This window comes from Lissotriton helveticus, chromosome 2_2, assembly GCF_964261635.1.
Source record: "Lissotriton helveticus chromosome 2_2, aLisHel1.1, whole genome shotgun sequence".
Lineage (NCBI taxonomy): Eukaryota > Metazoa > Chordata > Amphibia > Caudata > Salamandridae > Lissotriton > Lissotriton helveticus.
In genome coordinates, this window is record NC_136060.1 from 472,046,691 (window position 1) to 472,069,819 (window position 23,129).

Consider the following 23,129-nt stretch of genomic DNA (forward strand, 5'->3'; position numbering starts at 1 on the left):
GGTCAATATGGAGAGCCTCCGTGGCTCCACGCAGCACCATAGTATAGGAAGCGCCTTCCTCGATAGTAGGCGGAGGGGAGGCAAACCCCAGATCAGAAGACACATCAAGTTCACCCGCATCTTGAAGGTCATCCACCTAATCCTGCTTGGAGTCACACTGCCGCGCAAGGGGGTCCTCGGAGCCGTCCCAATCCTCATCCAGCTCCGGAGGAACTGGAGCTGGCCGTGGGGGCAGGGCCAGGCCGGAGAGGGGGCAAGCGGCGCCGGCCCGGGCCGTATCCCAATGCGGATCCCAGGTCGGAACAAAATGGTCCGAGAACCGGGGCAGTGGCGGGAGAAACGGCACCCAGTGCGGCGCCTATGGCGGAGCCAGGGGTGCTGCACGTTGTGGCGCCTGGGCCAGAGCCGAGGGCGCTAGATCCAGTGGCTCTGGGGCTGGTGCCAGAGGCGGTGCTGCCGGGCCAACAGGATCTGGACACAGGACCACGTGGCCCGCTGGCACGCCGGCGGGGGACCGAGGCCTAAACAGGCGGTCCATGGCAGCAAGAAACTCTTGCACCTGTTCAGGAGTCGCCGACAGACCCAGGTATAGCGGGTAGGCCGTGAGACTCCCAGGCTCTGGAGGAGTCGCGGGGGCGGAGCCCCTGTCCCCCACATCCGTCTACGGGGAGTGACGGAGGGACGTCGGAGAGCGAACGCACTTCTTCGACTTCTTCTTATGGCGTCGCTTACCGGAATCCGAAGGTGAAGACTTAAGAGTCCGAGGAGTGACGGATCCGGTCCTGTGAGCAATCTCGCGAACGGCCCCTAGACCCAGAGCGGCGGTAGGAGGAGTGCCGAACTTCCAGCAACTTCCGGCGTCGCTCCCATTACGCCTTCGGGGTCATGGCACAGCAGTTCCGACAATCCCGGGAATTGTGGTCATGCTCCAGGCAGTTGAGGCAGACATCATGGGGGTCTGCCACCGACATATTACGGTGGCACGACCCACAAGACTTAAAGCTGGGCATCCCTACGTGCACCAGGAGAAAAGAGGAGACAAAAAGTTTCAAAAAAGTGGTCAAAAAATGACCCAGGTAGTTGCTCCATCCGGATCTGCGCTTTCGGCGCGGAAAAAGAAAGAACTGACGTCAGCGTGCATGGGTGGCGCCTAAGTACTCTTCGTGATGTCATCTTGGCGCCTACGACGCCAGTGACGGACGCGGAGCCCCAGGACGCCACCTACTGGCGCGCAGATGTACTGCTAAGCAGAAAAACGTTCCTGATTCAGTCTGACACCTGGGGATATTCTAATGTAAAGAATCTATCACTAATGTGTCTCTTTCAGATCAGCATGACAGTCAAAAAGGTCCACGCCATTGAATGGCAAATCCAGAAGAACGTCCCTAACATTGTCAGGAAAACGACTATCACGCAGCCATGCATGGCGGCGCAATGCAACCGACTGGGCCATTGCCCTACCCTCAGACCCTACACAGTCAGTAGCGTCCAGGGCTGATCGAAGGGAAAATTGTGCCATTCCCCGGCTATCAAGAAGAAGACGATGCAAGTCAGCCTGGGGCCCCTCTGGGAGAGAAGAAGAAGGAGCTCAACCAAGTGCCAAAGGGCAGAGGAAGCACATGCGAACAGGCAAGACGTGTTTAAGGCACGGATGCCCGCACTGGCAGAGGCGAAAGTGTGGCGACCACATGTCTCCAGCCACCGAGACTCTCCAGTGGGAGGTAGCAATGGCAGAGCGGAAGAAGGCTGCAAGTCGCAAGCCGCCTAGAAAACCAGACCCTGAGCTCTAGGGTGAACGGACAAGCAGAGAGGATCGTCTGGTGCCGGGCGATGCCGGTGAGCAATGGCCTGATCAACAGGGTCACCAGAGGAGGGCCGTGCCTAGGTACCAACCAGGATGTCAACCAAAGAGCCCTGATGGAGAACCTCCAAGAGATGGTCCGCTGGGAAACGAGCAACCAGGTCACCCATGCGCAGAATGCCCACAGCCATGGACACTGCGTGAGCGAAGGCTGCACCCGCCTCCATAGGGCCCCACGGTGGAGAAAGCAGCTCCTCAGTGGGCGACGGCTATAAACTAAGGGGGCCGTCCCCGAAGCCAAGCGGGGCGGGCAAAGGCCGGACCTGGAAGTCAGAAGGAACCGAAGAGTGGGAAACCTGTTGCTCCTCTGGTCAACATCTTGGCCTCGGAAATGGCTGGGAGCCGCCCTTCGATGACGCCAGTGAAAAAGCCACCATGCGGCGGCCTATCTCCGGGGAGGATGACACCAGTAGGCACCCAACCTCCAGAGAAGAGGGAGCATCCGAAGACGAATCCGCGATCAGGCGCCTGTCTGGAGCCGTAGAGTCCGCCGCCTGACGCAGGACGACAACACCATCCGACGCCGAAGGAGACGCCGGATAGGGCCCCTCAAAGCAACACCGCGCCGGGGACCGGAGCAGAGCCGGAGCAGCCAAGGGGTAGCGCCGGAACTACGTCGACTCGACCTCCGCCGAGGCAGCCGCTTGCGTGGAGGAACGAGAAGGACCAGGGGAGTGACACGAAGCCCTCCGCCAGCCTTGGCCCAGAATGTGACGGAGGTGGCCCGGCGACCTATACGACGGCGCCAGGGCCGATTCAACCTCCGACTCGCCCTCCGGCGAGGCAGCGGCCTGCGTGGAGTAATGAGAGCGGCCCGGAGGAGGACAAGGGGTCCCTGTCCAGCCTCGACCCAGAGCGGGACGAGGAGGGTCCACCAACCCCTGTAGCGCCGCCCGGTCCAGCAGGCGCCGGCTCCGTGGCGGTGTCAGCTCAGCCGTGGGCTAGGCCGCCACTTGTCCAGAAGACCGCGCGAGGCTCAGGGATGCGACCCGAGCCCCAGCGACCTCCCACGACACCACAGGGAGTCCCGCGGGAGTTTGCGGGGAGGCAGAGTTTTTTTAATTTTTTTATTTTAGGAGTTTTACATAGCGCTGGCTGGACCCAGGGGTATCAGAGCGCTTTACAGCATAAACAATTATGGGCAAATAGACGGTAGAGGTAATTGGAAGAGCATGAGGGATCACGCCGGGTAGGGAACAGGTACCTAAGGGAAGGGGCAAAGGGGAGGAGGGTGCAAGACAAACAGACGATCATCCGAGCATATTCATTGTTCAATTAGTTCGTACACAGCAAGTTTTCTTAATCCGAATCAGTGTCATCGGTCCCAAATTAAGTAAGGTGGAGCGTCGGCTAAGGAACTTCCTTGGCTCTATCTGTTCGAGAGCGGTCGAGGAAGAGGGCTTTGAGTAGTGTCTTGAATTTTGGAAACAAGGGGGTTGGTCTGATGTTGGGGGGATGGAGTTCCTGATTTTTTGTGCGTTTCCAGCAAATGATTTGGTTGCGGTTTTCTGCTTGCGGGTTTTTAGCGGGATGAGTAGTAGAGAGTTGGAGCTCCTGAGGTTTCTGGACTGGCCGGCCCTTTTGAGTTTGGCGGCCAGGTATTCCGGTTTGCCAGTGTGCAGAGCTTTGTGCGTGAGGCAGGCTGTTCTAAAGCTGGCTCGCAACTCAACTGGGAGCCATTTAAGTTCTCTGAGAGCGGGAGAGATGTGTTCGAATTTCTTAGTTCTCGTAACCATTCTGGCAGCTGCATTGAAGGTTGTCTTCAGGGGGGCGAGGTGAGATTTAGCTGTCCCTGTCAGGGTCTATTCTGGAGAGTACCAGTGCTTGGGTGGCTGGTTGACGGTCCATGGGTGGGAGGAAGGGTTTTATTTTGTATAGTAGTTTCAGGTTGAGAAAGGCACTTTTAGCGGATCTTGTAATGTGTTTCTTCATGTCCAGTTTCGGGTCGAGGGTAATTCCTAGCGATTTTACCGAATCGGATAATGTGAGGATACCATTGAAGGCGTCAATGGCTTTGAGCCATTCTTTGATTGGGGGTTTTTCGTCTTTGTTGGAGATGAGAAGCATTTCCGTTTTCTCTTGGTCGAGTTTCAGGTGAATACTTGTGAGCCAGTGTTGAACCTCCTTGAGCGTGGTGTTAAGTCTCTGGATGTCGTTAATTGAAGTAGTTTCCAGATAGAGTTGCGTGTCGTCTGCATATAAGTGAAAGGGGATGTTGGATTTCCTGAGTAGAGTGGGGAGGGGTTCAATGTAAATGTTGAAAAGCTGAGGGGAGAGCACTGACCCTCGTGGAACACCCCTGGTGACCGGATGGAGGTCGGACTCAAAGTTTTTAATTTTTTATTCTTTGTGAGTGGTTGTGGAGAAAGGAAGAGAACCAGACCGGCCCTTTGTTGTTGAACCTTGATGAGCAATTTGTGGTCAACTGTATTATGCGGACGATAAATCTAGAAGGATGAGAAGGCAGCATTGATACGAGTCAAGTGACTTGAGTAGATCGTCTATGACATTGAGGATTGGGGATTCGGTACTGCAGCCTTTTCTAAAGCCCGATTGATGGGGATCTAGGGGATTGAGGTTATCCAAGTGTTGGGTCAACTGAGGGAGTACACATCTTTCCAAGATCTTGGACAAAAGAGGTAGGTTCGATACAGGTCTGAAGTTATTCAGATCCTCAGTGTCTAGCCCTGGTTTTTTCAGCAGTGGCGTTACTTGGCCTACTTTGAGGAAGTCGGGTACGATTCCAGAGCTCAGTTTGCTGTTAATGATCCTGCAGCATAGCGGGGCTAGGACGAGCTTCAGTTCTTTGGCCAGGTCAGAGGGTAGCTGATCCAGGGCGTGGGATGAGGGTTTAGCATTGGACATTAGTTTGACTATCTCTGCTTCCTGGATGGGAATGAAGGAGGGCCAATGTTTTGGGGGGTTCAAGGAGGTGCTAACAAGAGTTTCGGTCGATTTGATCTCGGTGGAGGGAATGAGATTTCAGCCAAGTGAGAGATCTAGCTTGATGATTTTGTCACTGAAAAAGATGGCAAAGTTGTCGCATCGTTCTTTGGATGCCTGTGTTGAGGAGGGTGTAGGTTTAGAGGATTGATTCCTGATAATATTGAAAAGCTCTTTGGGCCTTTTTTTTGCGTTATTTAGCGCAAAGCAGAAGAAAGCTGTCTTTTTGTTCTTAACGTGCTTTTTGTACGTCCTGCGGGCTACTTAGAGTTGATCACGATGGAGGACGGAGGGATTGTTCCTCCAGATTCTTTCTGCGGCTCTTAGCTGTCTTCTGTCATCATTGATGTCAGAGGAGAACCATGATCTGGAGGGAATGTTCTGGATTTTTTTGTTTCATGGGGGCAAGGTGATCCGGGATGCGCGTCATATTGGAGTTGTCGAGAGAGGAGAATTCGGTAGTTAAGAGATGGTCAGTGGTGTTGGGGAGGAGCAAGCTAATTCTTTCTTCTAGGTCAGCTCGAGGGATCTGGGCTGTGTTCCTGACCCATTTGGGGGGTCTTGCTTGGGGATTAGATAGGACAAGATCGCATGGTTGATGTGAAAAAGAACTATGTGGTGATCGGACCAGTCAACGGGGAGGATGGGGTCGATGGAGATTGCATTGCTTTCGGCTATAATTGCGTCGAGAATTGCTCCTCTATGATGAGTTTCTTCTGAGCAGCGTTGGGTCAGATTGTTTTCTAGAAGTAGGTGTTTAGGGTTTGAATGAGCGGATTTTACGTTTCGTTCCTTCTTAGATTGAGGTCGCCTAGAATTATGTTGTTAGAGTTGCTGAGTGTGCAATAGGCATTCAGGTCAGAAAGGTGAACCCCGAGTTCTGAGGAGTTGCCTGGGGAGTGGTATAGAAAATGGCAAAGTGTAGCCCTAGTGTCGTGTGTTTTGATGATGACTGAGAGACATTCAAAGGAGCTGTACAGCCAGGATGAGGTTTCCGTGGCGGAGATGTTGTTCTTGTGGATGATTGCTATGCCCCCACCTCTTTTCACTTGCCTGTCTTTGTTGATCATTGTGAATCTGGGAGGCACCAGCATGTCTATGCTGGGGTAGGAGAGATTATTGAGCCAGGTCTCTGTTATGAATGCTATGTCTTTATCATGGGAGAGGATGGCTTCTGCTAGTTCGGTTGCATGTTTAGAGGCTGATCAGCAGTTAAGGAGCATGCAGTTGACTGGGAGTGCTTCTTTGCTCCTGTTCTTGGTGGATTGGGCTCTAGGTGGGCTGGGGGTCTGGGGACTCTCATAGTGGGGTGTTCACTTCTAAATCCCATAATTACTTGGATCGATGATTTGGGGGAGGAATTCGCCGATGGTCGTAGGATGAGTCTAGGTGAGCCAGTTGCTGAGGGGAAAGTGAGGTTGTTGCTCTTTTGGGTCTTTCGTAGCAATTATCATTCCTTTTTCTGTTGGACCAGAGTCGTGGTATGGGGGGACCATGAGGCTCGCTAGGGGGTGAAACCTTGCCTTGATTGGGTTGGTTGAGACTAGATAGCTCGGTGGGTGTCTGTGTGGGCTTTCAAGACAAGGTCAGGTTGGATAGAGTTTCGTTCAGGCCTCGGATCAGGATTTCGAGCTGAGTTTCTAGGAGGATGAGGCGTTGTGTCATGTTACCCAAGGAGGGAGGGAAGGTATCTGGGGCAGCAATGCCCTTGGGTGAGGGGGGAGAGTCCGAGGAGGGAGGGAGAGAGTCTGGGGCAGCATTGCCCTGGGGGGAGGGGGTGGGTCCCTGTCGAGATGGTTGTTAAAGGAGGGGTATGTGACCCGGTGGTCCCTGATGGTTATTGGGCGCCGTGGTCCGAAGGAGGGTCCCCTGAAAGGCCGCACCCCAACAGTACCACATCCCCCAAGCCTGGAGCCAAACAAGTCGACGCTGGAGCCGCCGGCAGTGCCGCGGATGTGCCCGCGCAATGCAAGGGATCCGCTGACGCCCCATGAGGGGAAGGAGGAGACGTCAGCGAGGCCTGCAAAGCCGCCGCATCTGGACTCTCGACGCCCCTTCACCAGGAAACAGTGGACAGGAGGATGACAGGCGGGGCCGCATCACCCGCAGAGAGCCCATGCTCCCGGCAGGCCAGACACCAGCCCCCGGGGAAAAAACGGCAACACTTACCCACCGGGGAGCGACGCTCTCGCACCATCAGAGAGGGACGAGGACGCAGACGAGGGCCGTTTCTGAAACCGTTAGCCGAGGCTGACCGAGGGGATGAAGCCGACCTTGAGAGATGCGCTGAGAGAAGTTTCATCCGTCGCTCCTGCGCGACTTCGGCTTCAACTGTTGGCACACCTCACAATCAGTGGTGCCATGATCTTCCCCTAAACACCACACACAAATGAGGTGATGGTCCGTCACCGACATAAAACGCCCACACGACGTGCAAGACTTGAAGCACGAAGGCACTCGCACACTGTTCCGCACAAAATATCACAATCAGGAAGAAAAAAGGGGGGCCCAAATAGGCCGGAACAGAGACTGGATTCGCATTGCACGCGGAAAAGTAAAAAACATAGGCGCACCGGGGTGGAACTTATGTAACCTCGCTGACATCACGTACGCGGGCGACGCCTGGGCGGAGTCGCGGGATGCCGCCCCTCCCCCGGCGTGCAGAAATGCTGTGGCAAAAAGTCTCCGGATCCAGTCGCACGGCTGGGGATAATTCTATGTGAAGGAATCTGCGGCTTGTAGTCTCTATCAGATAGTGGAAATAGTAAGGACAAATGGAAATGTCCCGGACCCCAAGAAGCGAGTATTGTAAAGAAAACATGCCCCTGAGAGCACACCATGTCAATGTAAGGGAGTGTAAACACCCATACGGAAACAGCAGGGAATATGGAAATTGTGGTAGGATAACGGCCAGAAGGAGGTCACAACTACACACAGCAGAGAACACCTGCTAAACCACTGCCTTGGAGGACACACCTAGAAAGGGCAGCATGTCCAAATCTGTATCAATAAATAATCAAGAAGCAGGCCGCACAGCGGCAAATAGGATGTCAGTTGTGAAAAAACTGGCGACAACAAGGTGTTTTGCCAGGCCTGCATAAATAAGACACGGCACGGCAAGGAACCAATGCTAGGCTACGATGCAGTGCAGATAGACCAACCCAGACAGGCAATAGAGCAACGCTACACATAGGGAATTGTTGAAACAGACAAGTGACTCCCAGAAGGCTGTCCGCAGGAAAAAACTCCATAGGAGCGTACCAAGGCAAAGGCAGAACGCAATGCGAGCAAATACCCAACATAGGGTAAGGCTAATTCCCCCGTAGGAGTGTCCTCTTGGGCTAAGCACACAGTCAGAGGACATGAAAACTAGAGAATCAGCCAAACGGCTGTACTGAACGAACATAGAGATGGCTAACCAGCCATGAACACTAACCGGGCACTATAACCAACCCGTGCAGAGGGGGGGGTGTCATAAAATAAGGCACAAAAATTCACTGCAGCCTGGACAAGAGACAGGAGACCACCGAATCCGCGTGGTGGTCAAAAAGATCTACCTCATTGAACGCCAGATCTCTGAGGGCATCCCGAATATTATCTGGGAAGCGACTGTCGCGCAGCCAAGCATAGAGGTGTAAAGCCACCGCGCGAGCAAGCACTTGTCCCATAGAGTCATTTGCATCAAAGGAAGACCTAAGGGAGAATTGTGCCATTCTCCTGCCATGCTTATTTACAACAAGGGGTGGTGATGGACAGAGTCTCTGAATTAAGCAGAATACTCTCACCCAGTCAAGAGATCAGGGCTAGATCCAACACCGTTTTTTAGCTCATTGCACCATCCCAGTTTCAGAACCTGGCTGTATGCAAATTAGTCTGTCCCTGGCCCAGTGCATCATGGGAACAGGGCAGACCAGACTACAAAAGCCAATTCTTACACTGGGAAGGAAACAAGCTTCCGGGGACCGGTTTCTGGCATTTCAGCCGTCTTCGGCCCGGCTTGCTTGAATCCTGATGGTGCAATGAGCAAGGGACTCACATCTGAGTATACCCTTCCACGCTTAGGGTGGACAAAATTATTTACAACAAGGGGTGGTGATGGACAGAGTCTCTGAATTAAGCAGAATACTCTCACCCAGTCAAGAGATCAGGGCTAGATCCAACACCGTTTTTTAGCTCATTGCACCATCCCAGTTTCAGAACCTGGCTGTATGCAAATTAGTCTGTCCCTGGCCCAGTGCATCATGGGAACAGGGCAGACCAGATTACAAAAGCCAATTCTTACACTGGGAAGGAAACAAGCTTCCGGGGACCGGTTTCTGGCATTTCAGCCGTCTTCGGCCCGGCTTGCTTGAATCCTGATGGTGCAATGAGCAAGGGACTCACATCTGAGTATACCCTTCCACGCTTAGGGTGGACAAAATTATTTACAACAAGGGGTGGTGATGGACAGAGTCTCTGAATTAAGCAGAATACTCTCACCCAGTCAAGAGATCAGGGCTAGATCCAACACCGTTTTTTAGCTCATTGCACCATCCCAGTTTCAGAACCTGGCTGTATGCAAATTAGTCTGCCATACAGCAGAAGACGAAATAACTCTGCCCGAGGTCCTTCTGGAACGGAAGGGAGAAGGTTCTCAACTGAGTCCCAAAGAGCTGAGGATGCACCGAAGGACGCGGAGCCGACCAACGCCACCTTCCGATGCGCAGAGGTACTGCTGACGAAAAAACTTTCCGGATCCAGTCTGACGCCTGGGGTGATTCTAAGGTAAAGAATCTATAAATAACATGTTTCTTCCAGATCACAAAGTTTATTTGTCTCTGCTTGCAAAAATGTCCCCTTTTTTGTATGGGAATGCATGAGTATTTGGGTTAAGGCAGGCTAATATCAAGGTGTCAATTTAATTCAGAGAATGAAACAAGTTACATAATTCACGGCATGCCCTGTTTACACCAGTAGAAAAAGCAGCCCAGGGTTTTCTGTAGGCACAAAATGTGAAAAATCTAGTTGTCTATTTCCCACATCTCACCTAATACCATTAACAACACTTTACTTGAGTGGAGCTTTACCCCCAAAACACAGATGACTGGTAGTACATAGTATTGTTAGGTTAAGGTGGCATATAGAGAATGAACTGAAATTCATGGCCACATGTTCAAACATGCACAAGTCTGCTAGGTCCTGGCACTCCACAATTTCTAATGTTTATTAAGTCTGAACAGCTGCAGGAGATACTGTAATAAGTTGGAAACCTATTGTAGTATTCTTATGAACATAGTACGTGTTTTTACATAACTTTGAAGTGTATTACATTTCCTCTATCATGACACGGTCCCAGATGCTGATGATGGTTTCAATAAAAGAATGGAGATTTGAGCAGTTCACAGGTCCAAATAAACAGAAACAGTAGTGTGGGTAAAAGGTAGATTCAAGTTTGTCAAGATAAATAAAGGTAAGTGTGGAATGAGAGTTTAAAACTGTTTACCTGAAAACTTAACTCTGCCCAAAATGTGGTAAACATTTCCGGTAAAAGGACTCGACTTAATGCAGGACTTAATCGCTGAAAAAAATATACAGGAGAAGAGGTTAGAATTACTTTTACAACCTGGGCTTTTTTTTTTTTTTTATCAAAGCTAAAAGAAAACACTAGTCTCAGAGTGCTTTGCTTCATGGGATACATTGTATAGAAATAATACATTTCTCTTTGGGTTTCTGAGGATCAGTGTGTTTGCATTATTTTGAAAACTTTTTTTGCTTTTCTGGCGAATACTGTATTCGTTCAGCATGCTTGATAGAGACACCTGTTTAAACATATACAGGACATCAGGAGGCAGCCACCGAAGCAGCTATGTGAAAAAGAAAGTAGACCATTTTAAGATGCTATAGCTTTACATATTAAGACAGACATGATCTTCATCGGGCCCTAACCAACTCCTAATAGCAGATAAATATAGCTTCACTGAACAGACAACTTCTGAGCTCAGCTAACGAGTCCGAGCCTGGCTTGTGCTGAACGTCTCTAGCACACAATCTGCTTTTTCACCAAACAGCTTTCAATTGCAGGATGTCTGAGCAGCTATTCTGGCCTGTAGATCACCTGAATAACATACTGACTCGAGTCAAAAACTGTGACGCAACACAGCATTTCTCACACCCAAGGTATAACGATCAGTATAGAAACAATGGTTCTTACGGACTACTTCGAAGACTTATTCAATATAAGATTTAGATGAGTTTACAAAAATACTCTCACAGTAGTCATTCTAGTGTTTTTTCTGGGAGAGACAAAAAGGAAACCCCTCACCTAGTGAATTTTCCCAGGAACCAGATGCAGGCCTTTCAGCAATTCCTTCATGAGTTGACAGATGGTATTGTGCCGCACCACATCAGATCCGTTCCACTCCGGATACAATGTTGGGCCCCTATACATGCGGCACCTATGTGCGCTGACATGCATCTTTCCAATAACTGGCCACGCCATCGGACGTAGAGCTGTGGAAATGTATGAGTTACTTACCTTTGGTAACAATGTATCTGGTGGAGACTATTCTAGCCGCAGATTCCTTAACGTAGAATTATCCCCAGGCGTAAGACTGGATCCGGAAAATTTTCTTTGCCACAGCATCTCTGCATGCCGGGGTGCGGTACCACGTGACCCCACCCTGGCGTCGTCCGAGGACGTGACGTCAGCAAGGCCACATAAGCCCCACCCGCCATCATCAGTTTTCTTCGGAGAACTTTTCCACGCCACAACACGGAGCCATCACAAACAAAAACTGTGAGAATATGGGAACAGTGTGCGAAAAAATCAGATAAACAGAAAGGGAAGAAAACGAATGGTGAGGAACAGCACCATCCGGGAGAGTGCCAGGCACTATGGCACCAAAAGTCATAGAAGGGAAGAGCAGAGCACAGCTACTGCGAAGCAACCCTGCAAGTAAAAACAACATTCTCCCTGGGGGCAGAAAAGCATGTGAAAAGTGTCACAGCAGACGAAAGGGGCCAGCAACCCCAGTCTGTAAACAGTGAGGGACAACAAGGCCAGAACAGAAGAGTAACGACAATGCACCCCAAGACAACACCAGCAAGGAGAGGCCCATACCCTGTAAAGAGCTAAGGGTCGAGGTACAGCCAAGAGACCCCAACTCAGAGGACTGCAGAGGAGTCAGAAATTTCAAGCAATGAAAAAGGGAGAAGGGCATGAGTAGGCCCCACACTGGAAGAACAGGGTGCAGGGATGCAATAGTACCTATGAACCCGCCAACCAATCACCAGACAAGAAGGAGTGGATCAAACAAACAGAACGAGCATCCCACTAGGGAGGAAGCGAAAGAGGACACTTGCAGAAGACAAAACCACCCGAAGGCAGGCGAGTGTAGAAGAGCAAGCTGAAGGTCCTCACAGAACGGGGAGGAAGGGCGGGTCGTGGAGGAATCTGCAGCTAGAATCGTCTCTACCAGATACATCGTTACCAAAGGTAAGTAACTCGTACATCTGATAGAGACTACTAGCTGCAGATTCCTTAACGTAGCATTAGCATAGATACCCTAGCCATACCCAGAAGGGAGGACAGCCTGCAAGAGAGACTCCCAGTAGGAAGAAACACAGGGTCCCAGCAGGGGATGTGTAATGGGGACAAGAAGGGCGGTCTAGCCCCCCCCCCCATGCAGAAGGAAGCAAGGACGAGGCGAAGGGAGGCCAGGATACCCCAAGCCCATATAAGGTACCATGGACATCCGCCAGAAAGCCCCGGAGGGACAGAAAACAGCAGATGAGTCCCGAGGAAGAAAAGAATCACCCCAAACTCCAAGGAGAAGAGGTAGAAATGGAGGGAAAGCCCTCCACAGGAGAACACACACAGTGAAGGGGACAGCTGAACCGGCCTCAGCCTCGAGTCAGCGGAAAAGGCAGGAACGGCTCCACAGCCAAGAAAGGCAGGTGTGAGAAGAAAGACGTAGTCTCGCAAGGCTCCAGCAGAACAAGAGGCAGGAGCACAAGGGCACACGCCAGAGTCCCCGGCTGTGGACCAGAAAGAGCAGGTGTGCGCAGCTGGCAAGTACCATGAAACCGAGCGCACAGACCAAGCCGAGCGCAAGACGAAGGCAAGGGCCAGGGACATCCAGAACAACCCCTAAAGGGAGACCGTTCTAGACATAAACTGACCCACGAAAAGAAGTGGGACCAGCCAGAAGAGAAAAGGAGAAATACGTAGGACGGACTAAAGCCATCAACCAGAACACAGGAAAATACCAGGAAATCCCATCCCCCCGGAACACCAGGCAGAGGACCGGGCCGAAACGCCGGACAAAAAAGGGCAGAAGGCGTGGCTTCGGCGGCAATTGAGTAGGTCGTGCCTCCGACGAGCTCCGGTGCCCCGCTGCCTGCTTAAGCTATCATCAGCGGAGTTTGGGGGCTGCTTACCGTCTCCGAGGCATGGAGGGACCCCTGTCCAGCCGAGGCGCTGCGGGGGCGACGGAGGAAATCCCGGGTGCTGTTGGAGAGCCGTGCAGTGCCGGCGCAGTCCCGGAGAGCAGTCGCGCCCGCCATTTTGGTTTCGTGGCTGGCGGCGGATTCTTCCCCCTGGGCAAGGGCGGCTCCTGAGTGGCAACTGGCAGACACTTGAAGGCAGCCCGGGTGCGAGCTCTGTTGCTGGCTTGCGACACCGGAGCCCGGCGGGCGCTGCAGCGGTTTGGACCGGTGACGACCTTCGTGCCCTCAAGTCGGGCCGACCGCCGGTCCTTGTGACAAGCTTTGCAGCAGGAGACGGGCTCCCCCGTGAGCGGTGTGGAGGCCCGGGAGAGCGGGGACCCTTGGTGCTGGCCTGCCTGGGGGTCGCAACGCTGGGGGAGTGAGGCGGGCTCGATGCGCCGCACCAGCCGCCATTTTGATCACCCACCCGGCGCGGAAAATGCGAGTGGTGGCGGCGCTGCCTGAACACTGCACCCTGGGTGAACGGCGCACCGGCAGAGGTGAGCTGTACCTGCTGGGGGCTGCGGCGGCTGGAGTGGGGCGTGAGGGACGCCCCCTTGGCCCTGGTGTCTGTGGCGGCTCAGTATTGGCGGGCTGCGGCCTGTACTCCTGCGTCCCTCCGCCCCTTCCACCCCCTACGTGCCTGAGCCTGGCCTGCATGCAGCGATTGGCGTGGGAGTGCTGAGACCCGGAGACCCCCCGAAACGGACAACACGGAGTGGAGCTACGTCTTCGGCTGCCCGTTGGCCGCCCCCCTTGTGTGCCTTGGCGGCGCGAAACCCCGCAGATCTGCCCCGAGACTTGGCCTGCAAGGTGAGGAGCGGTGGGGTGCTGCGGGCCCTCCTCGGGAGTCGGGCGGCTCAGATTGGGGCCCCTGGGGCCTGGGTTGGTCTCTGCCTGACGGGCCTTACCCTGCTGTACGCTACAGCGCACCAGCGAGCTCGCCGGGGCCTTGACTGGCTGTGCCCTGTCCCCCTAGCTGACAGTGCGACATTGGTAGGGGGGTGCTGAGACCCTGCGGACTTTTAGACCTGTCGCTGGGGGCTGTTTACGGGTGGACAGCCCGTCTGCCGTTGAGAACTGCCCTACACACTGCAACATTGGGACCCTGCGCATTGAGCAGTGGCCTGGGCCTGTCTAGGCGGCGGAGCTGGTAGGGGGACTTGAGACGCTGCCGGACCTGAGGCCCTTGCGGTGGAGGTGGTCCACACCTGGCCTGCTTGGGCGGCCCCCAGTACACTGCCGAGGTGTTGGAGGCGTTGCTCCACAGGGGATTTGCCTTCACGCATTGTGTGCGTTCTACCTACTGCCTCTCTTCCCCTAACCGTGGTGGCTTGATCATCCCTTTACGCTGCCGGGCCCTGCTTGCTGCCTGTACTGTTCGGGCCCTCCGCCCTGGCCCGGTGGTGAACGGGAGATCCGGGCCGCTGTTCTCTGGACTGCTACCGCCTGGGGGGTCTGGGCCCCTGTTGTATCGTTAGGGGGGTGAAGAGCCTTGCGGAGACGCAGCCCGGTGTGGAGCCTCCCCCCGCTAAATCCCCCCTGAGCCCGCTGGTCTGCGCCCTCCTTGTCCTTGGTGGCGCGTGCTGCAGATTTGGCGATGACGAGATCAAAGGGGGGCAAGCAGGACTCGGCGGCGACGGTTAAGGACACGTCGGTGATGGCTATGTGAAGCAAGACTGGAGCGGCGGCGGCGACCGACGGCCCCTCACAGACGGCTACGGACTCACAGCCGGTGACCCAGGCCTTTATGGCCTCCTTCATGTCCGAGCTTAAGACGGAGATAGGCTCCTTGCGCTCGGAAGTGCAATCATGCGTCAAGGAGTTGCGCAAGGAGGTCACCGAGCTGGGAGACAGAGTGGATGGCTTGGAAAAACTCGTCGACGCACGTACAGAAGACCAAGAGCAGCTGTGGCAGAGGGTGACGGCACTGGAAGACCAGAACATTGACCTGCAGGTTAAGCAGGAGGAACTCGAGAACAGAAGCCGCCGCAATAACGTCCGAATCCGAGGTGTTCCGCTTGATGAGGATGGGAAGGACATCCTGACCTACGTGGCGCAGCTCCTACAGGAGGTATGGGGGAAGAGGACGCTTCCCCCCTGACTTTAGATCGTGCCCACCGGGTGTACGGACCAGCGGGCAGAGCGGGCCTCCTCCCGGACATCTTAACGCGGGTGCATTACTTCACGGAAAAGGAAGCCATCCTGAAAGTGGCGCGGGACAAGCCCAATCTCACCTACGGAGGCCACAAAAAACAAATTTTCCAGGACCTGGCGTCTAACACCTTGCGTCGGCGGAGGGCTTTCCGGCCAGTGACGGAGAGGTTGAGGGCTCTCAACATCGCCTATCAGTGGGGCACCCCTTCGCACTCATCTTCCACTGGGAGGACAAACGCAGGGTCATCCGTTCCTACCACGAGGCGGCCCAACTCCTCAAGATGCCGGAATCACCGGCGCACAGCCCTTCCAGATTGCGACAACAGGAGAGGGTCCCTGCTCGCCCGGACTGGACCAGGGTCCGACGGCATCGCCGCTCCCCTCCAGTGGATGAGAAATCTTCTTCGCAGGCCAAGCAGGACATCATAGCGCACATCCGCTCCCTGGAGGGCGACAGGGAGGGCCAGTCTCCACACCCGTCCACACCGTGACCTGGGACCCGACATGGCGTTTCCTTCGGTGACTCTTGCCGCTGCTGTGGGGCGTCCCCATGTTCACTGACCTGTGACGCTATGTTGGCCCTCTGGCTGCGCTGACACCCCTCGCGGCGCCTGGACTCCTATTCTTGACTGCTATCACCAACAGAGACGCTGATCTTCCTGTAGAGCGGCTGACCAGCACTCCCGGGATGTCTTGGCTTACCCTGGGCTTGGGGTTGCACTGCCTCTGGCTTCCGCGGACGACTCCTTGCTGGCGTCATTTATGTGGTGGGCCTGACACTCTGGGGGGGCCCGCCTGGATTGCTGTACCTGGTCTATACTGGGGACTGAGCGCTGGTCGTTGGCATGCCTGACTACTCCGTCCAGCTGTATGGTGCCCCCGACTCCGGTTCGGGCAGCGGGGCCAGTGGGGTCGAGGCCTTCTACACTGCACGTGGATACCCCCTGTACTGCCCCATAGGGAGTGACATTCCTGAGTGCGTCCAAACCCTTGGGTAGAGGATGCCCGGTTACTGGGGCAGCCCGATATGGCCCTGTTGGCCTTTGTTGATCTTGGTGATTGCGAGACCTGGTTGGTCTCTTATTGGTTCCCTTCTCCCTCTCTTCCTCTTCTCCTCCTTCTTTTCGCTTTTCTTCCTTCTGACTTTTTCTCTTTCCTTTCCTCTGGTTCGGTGGGTGGTGAGACGGGGTTGGGGTGGCAGCTGTCGCCTGGGGGGGGGTGGGCGGGAGGGGGGCTCTCCTGGTCGCCTTTCCCTGCGCTGGTGGGAGCGGGGAGCGTGGGCGGATCCTACTCGCTACATGCCATGGCTGCGCCTGTACATAGGACCCTGAAGGTTTTGACACTCAACATCAAGGGCCTAAACTCCCCCAACAAGCGCAAGCAGGTTTGGCGCTATTTCTACCAACAGCAACCTGACGTTATTTTTCTCCAGGAAACCCACCTCCTACAGGGACACACACACCGCATGGCCCACCCCAAATACCCCCTCCAGTTTTGGGCAGCTGCGGACACTAAAACTGCGGGGGTGGCCATACTATGCAGAGCTGGCATTAGGCGGGGAGACTCCGGACCCTATAAGAGTGGGGATGGGCGCTTCCTCAAAGTCATAGTGTATGCGGGTGTGAGAAGTTGGCCTGATATGCAGTGCTCACTGTTCGAGTGATCACTATGTATCATTCCAACAACCCTTATTGATGATTGGTTGTAAGTCAACCTTATAGACCAGCTATCCTAGTAGCATGGATACGAGCAGTCTAAGGCTAAGACTCTCGAGGGCGTGTTAAGCCAGCTGTTTTACCATCACATATATCCCTTGAACACCAAGTGAAAGGACACCACACAAGTTCTTATGAAAATAAACGTATATTTATTTATAACAAGACTACCCTGGCTCTTTATGAGACAGGGAGCTAAGCACACAACAAAACTCTTAAAGAAATACTTAAAGTCGCACAATTTACACAAATGCCCGAGGGGCACGAAAAACCATATTTTACAAAAGTGGAATGCGAAATTACTAGCAGGTAAGTACTATTCTCATAGGCTTTAGAATCGCTAGGGCTGGACTACTGCACCTTTAGATTGCAAGCAGGAGACCTAGGGACGTCGTGTGCAGAGTGGGAACTCTCACGCGTAAGGCGGGAAAAAGTCTATGGAGGCTAGTAAAGACCAAGTTAGTGTTCTCGGGCGAACCCGACTAGGTAGAGCTGAAACGACAAAGGATCCTGACACTTAGATAGTTAGACTATGCTGGAGCACCGAAATGCTCAGGTTACCTAGCCCAGGGGCTGCGGCTGCATAGGGTTGAAAAGACGTCGGAGATCCTCGTTGCAGTCTATGGAGCCTGAAGAAAGAAGTTGCTGGCAGGCGACCAGTGGAGAAGTTCGTGATGATCCAAGCCTGGATCAGTGAAGAGGAAGACCTGAAAGCAGAGGGGACCAAGTTCTGAATCACTAGCCAGTGATTGAGTGGGCACCAGAGTGGCACCGGGCGAAGTCACCTCGACCAGGTGAGTGGGCGCTGCTGGGCTCTGCAGTCTCTCGGACCAGGAGGCGTTGTCGGCGACCAGGATGGAGGTGCGAGCTGTCCCACGAAGGTATCTGCTGTCGACGTCGCTGGACCCAGGATTGGGGCAACAAGTCTTGGCAAATGCAAGCCCACGCGGTGGACTTAAAATGGAGTCTGGAGTGGACCAGGAGGGTCCGGGGTGCTCAATACGGACCTCAAAATATACACCAAGCTTCTCGCCAAACGCCTAGACCCGTTTATGCAATGGCTTGTGGACCCTGACCAGGTCGGATTTATTCGTGATCGCCAGGGGGCAGATAATGTCCGCAAACTTGCGCACCTGGTGGGGAAAGCACGCCATTGGCAAACCCCGGCCTGCCTTCTCTCCCTGGACGCGGAGAAGGCATTTGATCGGGTGGATTGGACCTTCCTCAGAGAGGTGCTTCGTAAAATTGGGCTGGGTCCGAAGATGATTGCTAGGGTTATGGCTCCATATATCGGGCCCCAGGCTAGAATCCGGGTCAATGGTGACCTAACGTTGCCACTAACAATCCATAGGGGCACTCGACAGGGGTGCCACAGGGGTGCCCCCTCTCGCCCCTTCTATTTGCCCTCGGAGTGGAACCTCTCGCAGAGCTGATCCGGCGTGACTCAGACATCCACGGGATAGCGCACGGTGGTCGGAACAACAAGGTGGCACTGTTCGCGGATGATCTGATACTTACACTCACGCGCCCGCGAGAATCCTTGCCGGCTGTTCATAGGGTGCTCTGCCTTTTTGAGAGAGCCTCTGGCCTAAAGATTAACCACGATAAGTCCTGGGCTCTTAATCTCACTATCCCTACAGAGGATCTTTCCACTTTGAAAGGGATTGTGCCCTACCAGTGGGCTGAGCGCCATATCAAGTATCTGGGTCTCACCCTAACTCCCTCCCTGGATGAATGGATGTCTGTCAATTGGCGTGACTGCCGGAAGGAGATTTTGGAAGACCTGCGGCGGTGGAAACCCCTGATGCTGTCATGGTTAGGCCGCCTCAATGCTGTTAAAATGTCGATCCTCCCCAAAATCCTTTACGTGTTCCAATGCCTCCCTACTCCGATCCCGCTCCACTGCATACGAAGCTTACAACGCGAACTTATATCCTTTATCTGGGGCGGTAAGCGACCACGTTTTTCTCACAAAATCCTTATGGCACCGCGAGACAGAGGAGGCCTGGCTTGCCCTAATTTGGTCCACTACTATTGGGCTGCGCACCTCCGATTTGTGATAGAGTGGGGGGGGGGTGGGGGGGGAGGGGTGAGAGAAAGTGAAAAAGGATGGCTGCATATGGATAGGGCGGTGACGGGACATACCATTTGGGATCTACCATGGCTCCATCGGACGGCCCGTTCCAAGAGTGCATACGTTGCAGTACCCACGAAAACGGTGCTGGACATCTGGGATGCCATTGCTGTGTCCAGGGGGCTCACTACGTTTCCGTCGCCCCATACTCCCATAGTGGCAAACCCTCACTTCCCACCGGCCTATCAAACTCAGGCGTTTGAGCCCTGGGTGCAGGGAGACTGTAGAGTGATTTGCGACCTTTTTGATGGGGGCTCACTTAAATCGTTCGACCAATGTTGCGATGAGTTCCGTGTGCAACCTGCGGCGCTGCTGCAGTATGCCCAACTACGACACTGGGTCTCTGACGGGGACGTGTAACAGGCTGCCACGCGTGCCTTCACTCCTTTCGAAAAACTGGCACGCTCCCTTGGGGGCTCCCAGCGGTTGGTCTCCCAGATTTACCACATCCTGCAGCACCCAACACTTATACCCATTCATCGATATCAGCGCCAATGGCAGACTGCGGTCAATGCGGACATTGAACCCTCACAGTGGGACGCAGTGTGGAGAGACATCCCCAGGGTATACCGGAGTATCCCGCAAAGAGAAAACGCTTATAAGCTTCTAACTCAATGGTATTACACTCCCGTGCGGCTCCATAAGATGTTCCCCAATGCTTCGCCGCTATGCTGGACATGTCGGGCTGCAACGGGGGACTTCGTGCACATATGGTGGGCGTGCTCACTCCTAACTGTCTTCTAGAAGGAGATCCTTAGCCACATTAGGGGGGTGTTGGGGTTCCCCTTGCCTGAAGCCATAGCCACGATCCTACTGGGGGTTAGGCCTCTAGGCCTCAAGGCCCTCATCCGTAATGACTGGATTGTAACACTGTAAATGCTAGGTGCGGCCAAGCAGCTCATAGCCTTATACTGGAAGAAGACTGAAGCGCCTCCCATTGCCTCCTGGTTTGTGCGGCTGTGGCACATCTTGGCAATGGAGCTTCTCACCGCGCGACTCCAGCTGCGTAATACCCGCTTTGACACAGTCTGGAAGCCCTTGGTGCGCTACCTTTGCTCAATGGAACATGCGCGATATATGCCCACTAGGCTCCGGACCCTACGTCTCTTTGAGGATGCTGTTGTCCCTGCGGACCCCGCTAGATTGCTCCCATAGCTCCCTTTTATGACCTGTGGATTCTAGAGCCCGGCCTTTGCTGCCTGGTATCACCCCTCGCCCACGGACCAGCACATCCACCCTGCCAGCGCGCTATCCCTCTTGTCCTTTGTCACTGAGTTCTTTTTCCCTCTCTCTCTCTCTCCCTTTCTTCCTTCTTTTTCTATGCTCTCTCCAGTGTTTCCTGACTTCTTAGTGTTGGGCTTGTTGCCTGCTTGCCTGTACTTCCTACTCTGGCATTGGGGCTCTCTAAGCGCTGAATGACTCTTAAGCCACGCGGCCGGCCCCCTTGGGGTTGTAGGCAAGGCGCTGTGTTAACTAGTTTGTCTCTGCACTATGTGTGACCCTATTGCATACTCTCCGCAGCCGGCCTCAAATAGAGGTTGTATGCTTAACGCTGTGTCTATGTGCCCATGTCGGGGGCTTTTTTGCTCCAAAATAAAACAGACTCGTAACAAAAGAAAAAGGGCAGAAACACCACAGCACAACGCCGCAGAAGGCATGCCAAAGCTGGTCCAGCAATGCAGCAGATACTGAGAATGACAGAACCTGTAGCAGCGCACGTTATGCCCAGACAAAGATCAAAGAAACCACACAAGTGGTATTCAGCGACGCCAGGAAAGGCGAGGAACCCGGAAAAGGGAGTCCAAACCCTACCACCGTAGGACAGAGCTATACAATAGCTACAAGTACCCCACTTAGGGTAAGACACGTCCCAAAGAAAACATGGGAACCACTCTTAGGGAAAAAATCCCGTATCAGAGAACAAGAACATAAGACCTGCAGTAGGAACCACAGACGGCTTAGCAATCAGCCAAAAAATACACACTTACCAAACGGGGCCAACCAAGGGACCCCGAAGGCACATCAAACCACACAGAACATACAAACGGGCCAATCAAAACACCAGATTCCAGGAAGCAGGTGGGATAACGACTCCGATCAAGTCCCGGAGGATCAACAAACCAGCCTACAGAGGGGGAGGACGACGGAGCCCCGCAGGGAAACGCTGAATGGTTGGGTCCGCATGAGTGTTAAACAAAAGGACCCCATCGTGGCGGAGAGCCACAGAACTGGCCATAGCACGGCGAGAGCATCAGTAACATCCAAGGCCACATGGAGACTAAACGCATCCAACTCTCGACCATCCAACACATGGTGTTGTAGATCAGCGCGGGCACCCTCATGGGAGAGATGAGAAAGAAGGGATTCCACACAATCCCACAGGCTGGAGGTAGCCCTGGCCAACACACAGAGTGTTGAGCGCCCGCTAACCAGCACTGGATGAAGCGCAGATGTTACGCCCCCATGAATCCAACCACCGGGCCTCCCGAGACAGGGGAGACAACACCACAGGCCAGGGGGGAAAAGCAGTCTGCAGAAGAGAGCCCTGAGCAGAAGGGTGGAAGGAAAGGCAGACTGGGTCGTGCGGAGCAGGACGGTGGCGATGCAGGAGTGGCTGAGGTACCGAATCACCCATGGCAGGATGCCTCCAAGCCCCCAGAAGAGAGTTGTGGAGCAACGTTTCAAAAGGAAGGAATAGCTCCCATCCACCAGAGCCCTGGTGGAGAACTTCCAAAAGATTATCCGTGGGGAATTGGGTGACGGGGAAATAGCCCGTACAAAGGCAACACTGGCCTTCGTAGGGCGCCGTGGGGGAGAACGCAATGATGCAGCGTCCTGGCTCCGGAGAGTAAAGAGACCAGGAGATGACAAACTTCCGGAGAGGAAGGAACCTCTGGAGATAAATCAAGGTCAGCACGGCGCCGTGGAGTCTGTGACAGGCGCCGGCTCGACGTCGATCGGCGCCGGAGTGGACACTGGTGGCGCCGTGTCGACCTCCACCACCACGTGCTCCCTAGGAGAATAGGAAGGGTCGGAGCCAGTTTAGCTAAGGAACGGCACCGAAAAGGCGCTGGTTCGACCTCACACCGGGTAGCAGCCCGCGTAGAGGACCGAGAGGGACCCAGGAAAGCCTCCCAGGCCTTGGCCTCCACCCGCGACACCGCCAGGGCCGGGGAGGAAAGGCTGCGGCACCGAAACAGCGTCGATTCGGCCACTGGTGAGGCAGCCGCCTCACCAGCCCCGAGTCCCGGTGACCTCCTGCAACGCCACAGGGATCCCCGTAGGGATTTGCGGCGAGGCAGAGATGCCGTGTGTCAAAGAGGGGAGCCCCGAAGGACTGCACCTCAACGACATACCCTCCTACAACCTAATACCGAACCCTTCGGCACGGGGGCTGAAGCCGCCGGAGACTCCGCGGAAGGCCCCGCGCGAAGCAAGGGATCCACGGATGTCTCAGGAGGTGGAGGAGGGACCAAAGAAGCCTGCAGAGCCGCAACATAGGCTGTCATTTGGGCCCTAGTCGCGCCGATGCCAGGAAACGGCAGGTAGGGTGGAGACAGGTGAGGGCGTATGTCCAGAGGGGAACCCGCGCACTCTGCCGAATGAGGACAGGGCCTCGGAGACAAGCTGCAGGACCTACCAGCCGGCGAGTGACGCCCTTGGAGACGTGGTGAAGGGCGATGCTGCCGTCGTAATCAGTGGCTCCTGGCTTCCGAGGTAGGGGACGGACGCCGTGACTTCGGGGTGAGCTGCTGACAGGCGCGCAGTCCGTCGAGTCATGGTGCCCGCCCAAACACCATATACAAATTGGATGAGGGTCCGTCGCCGACATCTGACGTGCACAAGAGGTACA

The 23,129-nt window shown here is 54.4% G+C and overlaps 1 protein-coding gene across 3 annotated transcripts in view; it reads right to left on the minus strand.

Moving 5' to 3' along the window:
* Nucleotides 1-23,129, minus strand: part of DNAAF9 (dynein axonemal assembly factor 9) — a 548,844-nt gene that overhangs the window by 61,199 nt on the left and 464,516 nt on the right. For all 3 annotated transcript variants that reach the window (XM_078678718.1, XM_078678720.1, XM_078678719.1), the window contains exon 33: nucleotides 10,287-10,361. In XM_078678718.1, coding sequence (XP_078534844.1) covers nucleotides 10,287-10,361 — 75 coding nt within the window. The remainder of the gene's footprint in view (nucleotides 1-10,286; nucleotides 10,362-23,129) is intronic.